The sequence below is a fragment of the Crocodylus siamensis genome, chromosome 5 (genome assembly GCF_052110815.1).
Source record: "Crocodylus siamensis isolate JL-2025a chromosome 5, ASM5211081v1, whole genome shotgun sequence".
Taxonomy (NCBI): Eukaryota; Metazoa; Chordata; order Crocodylia; family Crocodylidae; genus Crocodylus; species Crocodylus siamensis.
The window spans coordinates 38,630,554-38,644,633 of record NC_143399.1 but is presented as its reverse complement, the minus strand read 5'-3'; the positions used below and the strand labels follow the sequence as shown (position 1 = coordinate 38,644,633).

Below are 14,080 nucleotides of genomic sequence, written 5' to 3'. Positions count from 1 at the left end.
GCTCCCAGCTCCCTCCTGTGGACACTTAGAAGACTTCTGGGCTGAAACTAAGAACCCAGGAGTCCTGGCTCCCAGCCCCCTCTGCTTTAACCCCCCAAGATCCCAACCCTACCCAGAGCTGGGAGAGAACCCAGGTGTCCTGCTCCCAGCCCCTTCTGTTCCAACCTCCCAGACCCCACTGCCTCCACCAAAACTGGGAGAGAACCCAGGTCTGCTGTCCTCCCACTGCCCTCACTCCCCACCCCTCTAACCCCCCCAAACTTCCCTCCCACCCCAAGAGCTCCTAGGCTAAGCACCCTTCCATGCTGGCCTCTTGAAGACCAGGCCTTTAGGCTCCTGTCTTGTGTGAGGACCTTGGATGGAGGGGTCATGAGTCTTAAGAAAGTGCTGGTTTCTGGGGCCATCCCATGGAGAGGCTGGGGGTCTGATAGGGTCATTGTGATATCACTGACCTCCTGCTTTATCTGTGGGGCACCCCTAAGTTCTTGTCAGAGGACTAGTTTTGGGGTAGAGGTGGAGCTGAGCACTGTCCAGGCCCTCTGGAAGAAGATACCCCCCGCCTCCCCCAACACCTCTGGCCTGGCAGTGACATGCTCAGACACCTACATCACATACCCAACACATACCAAGGTGTTGTCTCAAAAACATGGACCCAAACCCTGCTCCCTGCAGTGCCAACCCACCCTCCCAGGTAGGGGTGGGTGTATGAGAGCAGGGGGTGCTTGGAGCCCAGACTGCCAAGGTCTAGCCCTGCTCTGGGTGGGGAGCCTGGACACCTGGGTTCCAGCCTTGCTCTGGTAGGGGAGTGTAGTCTGGGGAGTTAAACATGGGGTGCTGGGAGCCAGGATGCCTGGCTCTAGCCTAGCTCAGGGAGGGGGTAGGAGTGCCATGGTCAGTCCCTGGGTTTGTCTATGTCTCTGCTCACACAGGTTAAGAGAACCACTCCCAGGCCAGAAGTTGTTCCACAGCCAGGTGTTATTGGGGCAGCTGGAGCAGGGTCAAACATCAAAGAAACTGCTTCCAGGTCATGGCTTGCACACCGAGGCATCCTCTTGGCAAAAGTGGTGAGGATCTGACCCCCAACCTTGGCCATGTCAGGTGACAGTTCACCAGCATCACTTCCAGCTGCTTTGAAGGTCAAATGTCAACCCGTGACCCTCCCAATTGGCTCAGCATCAGCATGGAGACAGTCCTAGGTCACAGGAATATCTTCTAGGTCAACCCATGACTATGTTGGTTCTCTTGGCAGCCATGGAGGACAAATATGAACAGTGCAGGGGGGTCAACTGAATAACTTCCAGGTCAGCTGTTCCAAGGGTCAACCAATGGCTCTCCCAATTGGCTCAGCTGTGGCATAAAGTCAATCCTAGGTCATGGGAATCAATTGCAGGTCAACTTGTGACTCTGTTGGTTCTCTTGGGGTGGGGATCACAGGGATCAAAGGCAAACAGCATCCTGTTGGGTTGGCCGTGCTTGGCTTGGGGGGTGGGTAAAGGCCAATGGAATAATTTCTGGGTTAACCCATGATTCTGTTGATTTTCTTGGGGGCCATGGGTGTCAGAGGTAGACAGAGCTTGGTCAAAGGTCAACCAGATAACTTCCAAATCAACTCTTGGTGAGAGGTCACAAACATCCTGCATGGGTTCATAGGTCATGGGAGCGACCCCTGCCTCAGATGTCCTTCCAGTGGATGCCCTCCCCCACCACAGAGACTGCGATGAGGCTCTGAGCCATGTAGTATGTGACCATGACCACAAGCCGGGCCCGGGGGAGAGGGGAACAGAAGTGGTCGAAGACCAGGATGGCATCAGAGGTGGCGAAGAGGAGGAAGCCGCAGGCCACGAGCCGTGGGCTCCAGCGAGGTGAAGGCAGACGGGACAGGGACCTGCAGGCCGCAGCCAAGAGCAGGGCAGAGTAGATCCCTGCACAACCCAGCACTGGGCTATCCAGGCAGGGCTTCAGGAAGACCAAGGTTGCAGTCCAGACCACAGCCGCCAACACGAAGGCAACAGGGCGGACAGGACACAGCCCCAGTGCCCACAGATAGCAGAGGTGGGCAATAGCAAAGGCACCTGCACCTGCAGGGAGAGGAAGTGTGACAGCTGTCATAGTGACCCCCATTGCTCCCTGTGGCCCCTGGCCCAGCCCAGCCACTGCCCCTCACTACCAACCTGCAGCCCCTGCCCCGCCTCAACTGGCCAGTGCCCATCACTCCCAATCCACAGTCCCCTGCCCTCACTCCTGACCTGAAGCCCCCTGCCGTCCCCACACCAGCCCAGCCAATGCCCCTCATATGCAGCCCTCTGCCCCCACAACCCCGCACTCCCAACTCACAGCACCCCACTCCCTGTGCCCTAGGCTTTGCTTCTTCCCAGCCCTATACCTGGCAAGAAGAGGTCAGGCCAAACCAGGCAGATGTCACCAGCACAGGAGCACAGCAGCCCCCAGAAGATGCCCTGGGCATAGGGTGTCCAGGCCCCATTACTTTCGCTCCAAATGAACAGCACCAAGCTCAGGATTGGCAGGATCTTGGTCACAGCACTGGGCCAGCTCGGCTCTGGCAGCCACAGCCCAAAGTAGAGCGCACAGGATGCCAGGAATGGGAGCAGCCGCACAGTGCGGCCCCTGGCCTGGCAGAGAGACAGAAAGCAGGGTTGTGGGGCCCACTGCCCCAGGGCCTGTCTACACTAGTACAGCCATAAGGTTCCTGCATCTGGAAGGGTCCTGCCCAGGCTCCTGACTTGGCCCCCAGTCCTGCTGGGAGCCCCTCCCACAAAACCAAGCAAAAGCTTCATGTAAGCTTCACCCTTATTAACCTTTTCAGCACCAGGGCATGAGTCAGGTAGGCTGGAGCTCTGATCTCCCCTGCTGAGCTCCTCCCGTGTAGTTTGAACTCCCAACCTTGAAATGTAAGTAACACAGAGGCAGAAATGGGGACCAGCCAGCCAGGGCCAGCTCCAGCTTCCTTGGGCAAAACACCTTCTGCGGTGCCCCATATCTATGGTGATGCGGTGTTAACTCTGGAACCTACTGATACCCACATTCAGCCACCACCTAGGTACTGATATCACCATGAAGGCATAGATTTGAACCCAACCCAAATATGCAAGCACTGGACTGGGAAGCTATGAAAGGGGTCTTGGCTATGTCTGCTTTTTATAGATGGAAGATATGGGAGTAGAAAGGTTACTTGAGGATAGGAGGCCTGAGTCAGCACAAATATGGTTGGAGGGGGGGAGGGGCTGGGCTCTACCTCTCTGGGAGGGGAGTGGGATCTGGGAGGTCAGAGCCAGGGTCTGGGAGCCTGGACACCTGGGTTCCACCTGCACTCCCCCACCTCCATGCTGCCTACCTCAGCCGCGAGCTTCCTGCGGTGGCGGGCATCCATCTCCAGTATGTCCATGCTGGTAACAGGCTTAGACCAGTCCCCCGGGCTGTGCAGTGCAGCTGTCTCCCTCCTGGACTTTCACCCGCAGAGGGCACCACGGGACAGCTGATAGCGGGGTTATCGACCCAGCCCTGCCTGGCACCATCTGATAACAGTGCTGCAGCCTGGGAGGCAGGGTGAGGAGCAGCCCAAGGTGGGGGCAGGGTGAGTGAGATCCGAGGTTGGGGGGGCAACAGATCCCAGCCCCCACTACATAGCCCCACCTGCGTTTCCCACCCTGCAGCTGGCCACGCACAGGACACCTGGGCTCTATCTCAGCACTGGGGAGGTAGGGGAGTCTGGCACGTTTGGGAGCCAGGATGCCTGGGTTCCTCCCAGCTCCTCTCACTCCCTTCTTATTTCAGGCCCTGAGGTGCTGCCCTCAGTCGAGACTGCCTTTCCAGGCATGGTCCCTGTACCTATGCTCCCCAACAGGGCAAGGGGGACCCCAACCCCTTCCACATGCTGAGGCTCCCTCTGCCCCTCAGGCACCCCCAGCCCTGCCCCCTCCCCAGCTCCCTCTGAGCCCCTTTCACCTTCACCATGGGGTCAAGCCTTCGCCCACCCCCATACTCCTCTCACTCCCCACTATTCATCTCCCACCTTGGGCCTGGCTTGGCCCATCACCCTCTCCTCCTTTGGGACAGGCTAGGGACTCCATAGAGAAGTTGGATGCTCTCAGGTCAGCAGGGCCAGATAGGATGTACCGAAGGAACTGGAGGAACTTGCTAAGGGGATTTCAGAGGCAGTGGCTATCCCCTTTGAGGGCTCATGGAGGCCAGGTGAGGTCCCAGCTGACTGGAGAAGGCCCATCTTTAAGAAGAGAAAGGAGGAGGGTCTGGGGAGCTACAGACCAGTCAGCCTGACCTCCATATCCAGAAAAATCATGGAAAAGATCCTCAAGGAATCTGTTGTGAAGCCCCTAGAGGCGAACAAGTGATGATCAGGCACAGGCAGCATGGATTCACCTAGAACAGGGGGCATAATATGGCCTGTAGGCCAGATCTGGCCCAACAAGTGATTTTGTCTGGTCTGTAGCAGGTCCCTGGGCCCTGCCCAGCCCAGGTGTGGGGGCAGCCTGGGTCATGACACATGCGGTCAGTTCTGCTGCCCCCGGGGCCCATGGCTGGATTAGGCTTCCCAGCAGCCCTGGTGGCAGTGGCGCTTTGCCCAGCTGCCAGTCTGCCCCACACCCACTGCCAGGAGCTGGCAGGCAGGTGGGGTCTCCATGGAGACCCACCTGGGACCTGATCGGGCTGTGGGTAGACTGGAAACAGCATACAGGAGGGCAGGGCCAGGGCCAGGGCCTGGGGAAAGGCCACGATCCGCTCCCCACATGCCCTGCCTGGAACCAGTGCACATCACAGGGACATGAGGCGAGCAGATCATGGCTCTGCTTTGTGCCCTGGCCCCACACCATCACTGGCCTGTGATCCCAGCCCTGTTGAGTGTGTCCTACCTGTGGGGGTCCTGGGCCAGTTTCCCTGGAGACCTTGCCCACCCACTCTGTCTGGTGTAGGCTGTTGAGGATGGGACCAATGCCTCCCGCCTCCCCCCTCCCCCATGCCAGGCTGAGTCAGCACCTCCCCCTGGCCTGTAACAGCTCACTGAAACACCTTAAGTGGCTCTTCGGCCCAAATAATTGCCCACCCATGATCTAGTAGCGAGTCATGCCTGGTCAACTTGATTCTCTTCTATGATAAGGTGACAGGCTCTCTGGATGGGGGAAGAGCAGTGGCTGTGATGCAGCTTGTCTTCAGTGAGGCTTTAATCTCTCATGACATTCTCATTAACAAGCTAAGGACACACAGATTCCACAGCCTCCCAGTGACTTTAAGCCTTGCAAGGTGAATACATAACTGGTTGGATCATCATACTCAGCAAGTAGTCACCAATGGCTCAATGCTGGCTGGGAAGAGGTATCAAGTGGGGCTCCCCAGGCATCTGTCCTGGATCTGGTATTGCTTAATCAATGTCTTTATTAACAATCTGGATGATGGGATTGAGTGAACACTTTATAGATTTCATAGACACTAGGGTTGGAAGGGACCTTGGAAGATCAAGTCCAGCCCCCTGCCCCAGGGGCAGGAAATCAGCTGGGGTCATAGGATCCCAGCAAGATAAACATCCAATTTTCTCTTGAAGGCATTCAAAGTAGGTGCTTGAACCACCTCTGATGGCAGGCTATTCTAGACACTGGGGGATTGGACAGTAAAGAAATTCTTCCTTATGTCCAGCCTGAAATGATCTTGCAGGAGTTTATAACCGTTAGACCTTCTTGTCCCTTGGGGCGCTCTGGTGAACAAACATTGCCCCAGATCCTGGTGGACACCCATGATAAACTTGTAGGTGGCCACCAGATCACCCCCTGAGCTTGCGCTTTTCCAGGCTATAGAGTCCCTGTGGGACCTGAACCTGTTCAGCCAACACAAAAGAAAGCTGAGAGGGGATCTGGTGGCCACCTACAAACTGGCCAAGAGGGACCAGCAGGCAATGAGAGTTACAAGGAATAATGGCCATAAGTTGAATGAGAGTAGGCTCAGGCTAGGCAACAGGAGGCACTACTTCACAGTCAGGGCAGCTAGAGCTGGAACCATCTTTCTAGGGAAGTGGTGCTTGCCCCTAGCCTGGGGGTCTTCAAAAGGAGGCTAGACAACCACCAAGCTGGGGTCATTTGACCCCAGCATTATTTCCTGCCCATGGCAGGGGCCTGGGACTTGATGATCTGCTTAGGTCCCGTCCGACCCTACCAACTATGAAACTATATCTCCCAGCCTGTCGTCATAAGGTCCGTTTTCCTGACCTCTGATCATGTGTGGGGCTCTCCTCTGGATTCTCTCAAGCTTCTCCACATCCTTTTTTAATTGTGGAGCCCAAAACTGGATGCACACTCCAGCTGCGGCCTCACCAAGGCTGAGTACAATGGGAGAATGATGTCCTGGGATTTGCTTGAGAAGCATCTATGAATGCAAGCCAGTGTTTTGTTCACTTTATTAGCTGCAGCACCACATTGAATGCTCATGTTCATCTTGTGGTCAATCATGACCCCCAAGTCCCTTTCATCTGTAGTGCTAGCCAGCGTAGTACTGCCGAGCCTATAAGGATGCTGCAGGTTTTTCCTCCCGAGGTGGAGAACCTTGCATTTTTCGGTGTTAAACACCGTCAGGTTCCTGTCCATCCATTTCCTGAGCCTGTTGAGGTCAGCCTGGATCGCTCTCCTGTCCTCAGGTGTGGATGCTTTACCCCAAAGTTTGGTATCATTGGCGAACTTGGCCAGTCTGCTTTCGACTCCAATGTCCACATCACTACTGAAGATGTTGAACCATACAGGTCCAAGGACAGAGCCTTGTGGGACCCCACTGGTCACAGGGCACCACGACGATTGACTTCCATCAACCACCACCCTCTGGGTCCGACCACGGAGCAAATTCCCCAGCCAGTGGATCGTGGTGGACCCAAGGCCGCAGTTGGCCAGTTTTGCCAAGAGGTGTTGCTACCCGCAACAAACCCATGCTGGGTATCCCACAGGATGTAGCCATCAGCATTCTTCTGTTAAGAATGGCCTCTTTGATAATGTTTTCCAAGACCTTCTCCCAGATAGAGGTCAGGCTGATGGGCCTGTAGTTAGCCGGATCCACTTTCCTCCCTTTCTTGAAGATAGGCACCACATTGGCCTTCTTCCAGCCTTTGGGCACTTCAGAGCACCTGGTGTTAGCAAATCTGTGGATATGAATTATACAGGAACAACAGAGTAGGTTGTATTGGTGGGCGAGTTGCACTCTACATAAAAGACTCCATCGAATCGAATAGGGTAAGACTTTTCAATGGATGAGAGGGACCAAAGAATCTCTGGGAATAGAAATTCCAGGTTTCAATAGAAAAAAAAGTATGTCTGGGAATATACCATCAACTCCCAGATGAGGATGGCAGTAGCAAGCTAGAAATGCTAAGGAGGATGGAAGAGGCTTTGACAAGCAGAAAACGGGGAATTTCAACTGTCCACAAGGAGACTGGGTCAATTTGACTTCAGGCTGAGCTGCAGTAACCAAATTTCTTGAAGTGATCAAAGACGGCTTTCCTGGAGCAGTTAGTCCTGGCACCTACAAGAGGAAAGGCCATTCTTGATGTAGTCTTAAGGAGGTACATAAGAAGGCTGTATTGAAGGCACACAGCAAATCAAAAAAGGAAAGCAGACCAAAAGAAAGCCAGTGTGGTTTAATGGCAGAATTGTGAAGGCAATAAGCAGCAAAAAAGGCTTCTTTCAAAAGGCAGAAGACAAATCCTGAAGAGGAAAATTTAAAAAGGTTCATGAACTCCAGCAAAACAAATGCAAAACCTCAACAAGAAGCTAAGAAACTAAGGAGAAAGCTGCTCGAAATGCAAATGGTAACAAATAAAAAATTCTTCATGTATATATTAGCAACCAAGTACCTGCCAGTTAGGCCGTTGGGTGAGCATGGTGTAAAAGGGGCACCAAAGGATGATAGGGCTATTGCAAAGACACAACATGCAGTCTTTGCTATGGAAGATGTTAGGGAGAGTTCCTCATCAGATCCACTTCTCTCTGGGGCAGGTCAGTAGAGCTGACCCAAACTGAAGTTTCAGTAGATGAAGTCACAGAGAAAATTGCTGGCTAAGCAGCAGCAAATCACCAAAACCTGATGGCATTCACCCTAGGGTCCTGAAGGAGCTCAGCTCAGAAATTGCCAAACTCCTGTCATATGCAACCTATCACTAAAAACAGCCTCTGTACCAAACCACTGGAGAGTTGCTAATGTGACTACATGTTTAAAGAAAGCTCTAGAGGGAACACAGGAATGTACAGGCCAGTGAACCTAACTCATGTTCCTTGAAAACTGGTAGAAATAATAATAATAAAAAAAGAATTGTTCAGCACATGGATGAACGTAATTTGCTGGGACAGAATCAACACAGCTATATCAACAGGAAATCATGCCTTGCCAATCTACTAGAGTTCTTTAAGGATGCCAGTAAGCAGGTGGATCAGGGTGATCCAACTGACATAGTATATCTGGACTTTCAAAAAGCTTCTGACAAAGACCCACATCAGAGCCTCTTAACTAAGGTTGTCACGGGATTATAGGGAACATCCACTCATGGATTAGAAACTGGCTTAAAGTTAGAAAGAAAAAGTGTGAGTATAAATGGTCAGGTTTCAGGATGGAAAGAAGTAAACAGCAGGGTTCCCTCAGGGATCTGTGTCGGGACCAGTGCTGTTTAACATATTCATAGATGATCTGGAAAAAGGGGCCAGTAGCAAGGTGGCCAAATTCACCGATGACACAAAATTACTCAAAGTGGTAAAGACCAAGATGGACTGTGAGGAACTACAGAATGATCTGGCACAACTGAGCAGATGGGTAACTAAACGGTGTCTGAAATTCAGTGCAGATAAATGTAAGGTGATGCACCTGGGCAAAAACTTGAGAGAGTCCAGAGAAGAGCCACACGCATGATCAGAGGTCAGGAAAACAGACCTTATGATGACAGGCTGAGAGCCATGGGGCTCTTCAGCCTGGAAAAACGCAGGCTCAGGGGTGATCTGATGGCCACCTATAAGTTTATCAGGGGTGACCACCAGGATCTGGGGGAACGTTTGTTCACCAAAGCGCCCCAAGGGATGATGAGGTTGAACCGTTATAAACTACTGCAAGACCATTTCAGACTGGACATAAGGAAGACTTTCTTTACTGTGCGAGCCCCCAAGGTCTGGAACAGCCTGCCATCAGAGGTGGTTCAAGCACCTACACTGAACATCTTCAAGAGTAAATTGGATGCTTATCTTGCTGGGATCCTATGACCCCAACTGACATCCTGCCCTTTGGGCAGGGGGCTGGACTCGATCTTCTGAGGTCCCTTCCAGCCCTAATGTCTAAGAAATCTATGAAAAATAACCCAAACTCTGCCCTACGCTAGGATGGGCCCTACAGTAGCTGTTACCACACAGAAGAGATCTGACAGTCACTGTGGACAGTTCACTAAAAACATTTCAGTGCTCTGCAGCTGTGAAAAAGGTAAACAAAATGTAATTAATTATTAAGAAATCCTTTGTGTGTCTGCACCTTGAATCCTGCGTTCAGTTCTGGTCCCTACCCCTTTATGCATCCCCCTTTCTCTTGCTTATTTTACATGTTTGCAGTGCTAGTTTTTCAGACGCATTTCCCTCCTTTCCTTCCCCCTGCACAAAGACATTTTAAAACCAGAGCTGCCTTTGCAAGTTTTGAAAGTGGAAGGCTTTGTGGGATTTAAAGTTTCTTCAGCCATTCCCCCTCCCCACCCAAAGGCAGAACATTCCCAGTTCTTCTTATTGCCCATGTTTGAATTTTTGCCCTCACACTCCATTTTTGTTCCTGATTTTTCTCTCATTTTAAGAACTTGGTTCCTTTTAAAGTAAGAAAATTCTTATTTTGCATGTTTTTATTGATGCTGACCCAAAGGCATCTGAGGGGCTCAGGGTCACTCAGGAAGCAAAGCTATGGATCTGGCTTATTCAAAAAATGGAGGACACCATGCCTACATACAGTGTGTTAAGTAATAGCGAGAGAATATACTGGTGAAAGTGTCTAATGCAGAGATTGCACCCCAAGGCAGGGAGAACTCGGAGTCAGGGTTTTATTCCTCAGAAAATGCCAGCCCTTAGCTCTCACTTCTGTTCGACTACGCTTCTGTAGCACTGAACACAGGCCCTGACAGATACTGAAGTCAAGGCGTGGTGGGCTCTGAAGGGGGAACCCCACACAATCATGGTTCCTGCTACACCTCATGTGCATGGCAGGAAATGTGACTGTGGGGAATAAACCAGCAGATCCCATTCTGCTATACAGTCAGTGCAGATGTTACCCCACAGCCTTGGATCCGGGAACTAGCGAGGTATACTCAAAAAAAATGCTCAAGACATAAGTTTCCCCTCCACTTATGTAGGGTAGACAGCACACAACTTTATTTTCAGAAATGCACTAGTTACCCTTGCTGGTAAATCTTGCTCCCTATCCTGTTGATCAGACAGTCCAGGGTCTTGCTGGGACATTTAGGGGCACAGTCCAGCAGTTCAGTAATACAGGAACTCAGGAGTCCAATGACCTTTGTTCCCATTTTTATAGCTCAATTCTTGCCATTCTTATTTTTACTACTACCACAGACAACTTAGAGACTACTTCTAGAATCAATTACTTACTATGGGGCATTTTCCTAAAACTGTAACCCCCATGCCCTGGAGGGGGCATGGGTGTGTGGCTGTGATGATTCAGTACATCAGTTTAGCAGGAGGGTATAAACGAGACCGATTTACTCACAACCATAGGCATTAGAACAGCGATGTGGAACCCAGCATGGAAACCAGGAAGCAAAATACCCTTTTTAACAGTGTAACATTACATGAGACTGTGTGGGGTCAAGGTTTAAGGACACTTCAGGGTGTCCCAGATGGCACAAGGACTTTAGCAGCCCCACACGATCACACTGATGTCTGCAGCCGTACAAGAACAACTCAGATCTGGTTTCTGTAGCAGTCATCGATTTCTCTCTCCGTTTTAGGTCTCTTTTGTCGGGAAGTCGATCCTTTTCCCAGCTGCACTCAGGCAAGACTCCTTCACAACCTTCCTGGGCATCTTTCAACGGTTCTTGGAACAAGACCTCTCCCTTGCTCCATCCACACTGCCTCCAGACAAAATGGCCCTCACTGTTGCAGCAACTTTCCCCCACTCTCCCCACCTGCTAGCCCTCCAAGCAGCCTGGGGGCTTAGTTCAGACGATTCTCCTGTTTTCCATTTTTCTACGGTGTTGGCAACCCCACCCATTCCCTCTTCCCTCACTGTGTGGCAGTGTTACATCCTTCCTGCCAGCTCTCAAGAAAGGTTGGAAACCCTAGTTCACCATAAGCTCTCTGGGTCTGGGGTTCCTGGGCTTGGAGTAGCCCCGATTCTCTCTGGTTAACCCTCCACAACCCAGGGTTACACTCATATGCAAACACCCTCATACCAGCATACCTTATCACACGTACTCTCCGCTGTGCATTCTCTCCACTATCACTGACCATGTAGCTATGCACTCAGCTTTAACCACAGGGACCTCCTCACCAACTATGCAACACCCTGCAGGAGTAGAAACTGGCAGTTTTATGCTTACACAAAGGGACCCCAATCCTAGGTTTCCCCTACACTGGCTAGTAGCAAGTTTGACTCTCTGCACTACACCAGACTGGGGGTCCCAGAGGTGGGGTGGGGGGTCTCAGCCTCTAGTCTTGACAGGCTCCCTTGGGCTCGAGGTAGGACCACTGGCCACATGTTCAAGTTGTGATAGGACCCAGCCACAAAGTTATTCACATATTATGTAATATGTGTGATATTACATATATCATATTCTATGATTGTAAGCTTATGTATAATAACTTTGTGATTTATTCCTCATTGTATCACATCATTAATTATTATAGAAAAATTGGTCAGGAACAGACCTCTGGAGGTCATCCAGTCCAACCCCTGCCTGAGGCAGGATCATCTTTATCCAAAACATCTTGTGGAAATCCATAATCTAATCTCTTTGCAAAACTATCATCAACCCTGACAAAACATGAGACACAGCACCCGAATCGGCCACAGGTAAAGCAGGGGGACTATGGCAGCCAATGTGCTGCTGTTGTAAAAGGTTAATATACTTTCAAGACATCACAGGTAAAGGGGCCATTGAACATGTGCCCAGGTCACTACATAAGACAGGATTCACTAATTATGTTTCAAATAGGTCTGTCATGGATCTTAAAAAGGCCATAACAGGTCAGAAAATGCTTGACACGGTGGCTTCCTATTCAAAACATCTGGATTTGCCTCGTGAAGCACGCATAGGTGTCTGCACACCCAACAGTGCTAATGCTCTGTGGTAGCCTTAAAAGCATCTTGTAGTACCCTGGCTGCACATATAAACCGGTCTAAATGCATGACAGCAGGGAGCATGGAGAGCCAAGATGCATGGGCTCTAGCTCCAGATTTAGGATGAAAGGGTCTAATGGGTTAGGATGGGGGGAGATGGGAGCCAGGAGATCTGAGCTCTGTCTCCAAGCTCTGTTTCCCTGAATGACCTCGTGCACAAACCTGTGCCTTGATTTCCCCTACCACTATCTGTACAGCAGGGAATGTGCTATAGAGGCATAGAGCAGCCGTGATCCCCTCCCCCGGGCCCCAGGAGGGAGAAAGCTGCAGTGCTTCTAGGCTTTGAATATTTTTTATTTTCATCCAATATAACAAAAAAAGAAAGAAACAACTTTGGAGACACACACACACACACACACAGAGCAGAGGGGGTGGGGGGGGTGAAGGGGTGGGGGCAGGGGGGCCAGCCCTGCGCCCACCCCACGCCCCAGCCACAGGCTGACGCACGCAAAAAAGGCCACTTGAGTTCCTTGGTTGGTTTGTGTTTAAGAGCTTGAAGTATTGCCACTGAGTGGTAGCCGTGAGGAGGGGTGGGGGGTAGAAATGGGACAGGGAGAAGAGTGGGCTACCAGGATGTTATTATTGGCTACTGGCTTTTTGGGGAAGGGATGTTCAGTGCTTGTAAGACAAGGATGGGGGTAGGACAATTGGATTGGTTCCCCTCCCGCACCAAAATATGCCCTGCTGCCCCAGATCACACCCCAGTGAGCCCCTCATGCCACAGCCACCCCAGTTCAGAGTCATAGGCCCATCAAGCTGGGCATCTGTGTGTGGGGGGGGGGGCGTGGAACATACCAGGCCCCCTCCACAGACTCCTGAACAATGCAGAGCTGCCAGCAGGGGCACTGCCAGTGCCCCCTATACCCCCAAATTAGTGCAAGCAGAACACCTGTCAAGAGGCTGCTGGGACAGGTGTGGGGCAGGAGGGTGGCATGAGCACTTCCTCAAGTCCCCAAGGTGACACCCCCTGCCCCCCAGGCTGGGCTCCTGTGGGACAGACTCCTTCCCATTCCAGAGCACCTGGGAGCTGGCCCCTGCTCCTCTTCCCCTGGTCCCCCCAGATGCCACCCCTGGGTGGGAAGAGGGTGCAGGTCCAGTACCAATGGGCATGCCAGGTATCACCCCCCTCCCCTCAGTGGCCAGAGGTGGGAGATGCACCATTAGCCTGGGGGGGGGGTTACAACCTGCCCCCGCCCCCCCAAGGTGGGGCTAGGACAAAACCCTTCCCACATGGACCAGCCAAGGGGGCAGGGCTACAGACAAACACCTCCCACTATAATCCCAAGGAGGAGGAGGAGCTACAGACAAGCCCCACTCCCTAGAACCTGCTTTGGGGGGTGTGATCAGTGGACCTGGGGAGGGGAAGCTACCCTCAGTCTTTGGGGAGGCAGGAATCTGGCTTTGGGAGGCAAGGATACCCCAAGTGGGGGGAGTCTCTTGGGCCCCATCACCCCACAGTTGTCTCCTTTCCCCCACTCTCCGATCTTCTTCTTTTTCCTCTACAGTATCCGCCTTGGTGCCTGTTGCCCCCCACCCCCATCTCACTTGTGCTCTTTTTTTGGGGTGCACCATGCTAAGACTGCATCTGACAGATGGGAGTAGTGGAAGGGAGCGGGGTGGTGTCTTTGGTTGTGCTTACACAGAAGCGCAGAGGCCTCCCCTAGGACAGGAGTGGGTGAGGCAGTCCATGCCCCCTCCCCCAGCAGCA

General features: G+C 52.2%; 1 protein-coding gene and 1 pseudogene across 2 annotated transcripts in view; one reads left to right on the top strand and one right to left on the bottom strand.

Moving 5' to 3' along the window:
• The window catches only part of LOC149863800 (galactoside alpha-(1,2)-fucosyltransferase 2-like), a 56,580-nt pseudogene extending 42,520 nt beyond the window's left edge, over positions 1-14,060 (top strand). Inside the window, exons 2-3 of the transcript XR_016442616.1 lie at positions 9,365-9,462; positions 10,982-14,060. The product of XR_016442616.1 is annotated as a galactoside alpha-(1,2)-fucosyltransferase 2-like (transcript). The remainder of the gene's footprint in view (positions 1-9,364; positions 9,463-10,981) is intronic.
• Positions 958-9,456, bottom strand: TMEM86B (transmembrane protein 86B). Its single transcript, XM_090049372.1, has 3 exons — positions 3,353-9,456; positions 2,384-2,630; positions 958-2,078 (listed from the first exon to the last, which is right to left on the bottom strand). The coding sequence occupies exons 1-3, from the start codon at positions 3,401-3,403 to the stop codon at positions 1,672-1,674; spliced, it is 705 nt and encodes a 234-aa protein (XP_089905498.1). The 5' UTR covers positions 3,404-9,456; the 3' UTR covers positions 958-1,671.
• Positions 14,061-14,080: the final 20 nt, after the last annotated feature.

Excerpts from the sequence above, each read along its gene's own strand:
- TMEM86B (XM_090049372.1), bottom strand. The coding sequence starts at position 3,403 with ATGGACATACTGGAGATGGATGCCCGCCACCGCAGGAAGCTCGCGGCT. Across the intron at positions 2,631-3,352 it reads GCAGGAAGCTCGCGGCTGAG|GCCAGGGGCCGCACTGTGCG; the intron begins GTAGGCAGCATG and ends TCTCTCTGCCAG. Across the intron at positions 2,079-2,383 it reads GCCTGACCTCTTCTTGCCAG|GTGCAGGTGCCTTTGCTATT; the intron begins GTATAGGGCTGG and ends CTCTCCCTGCAG.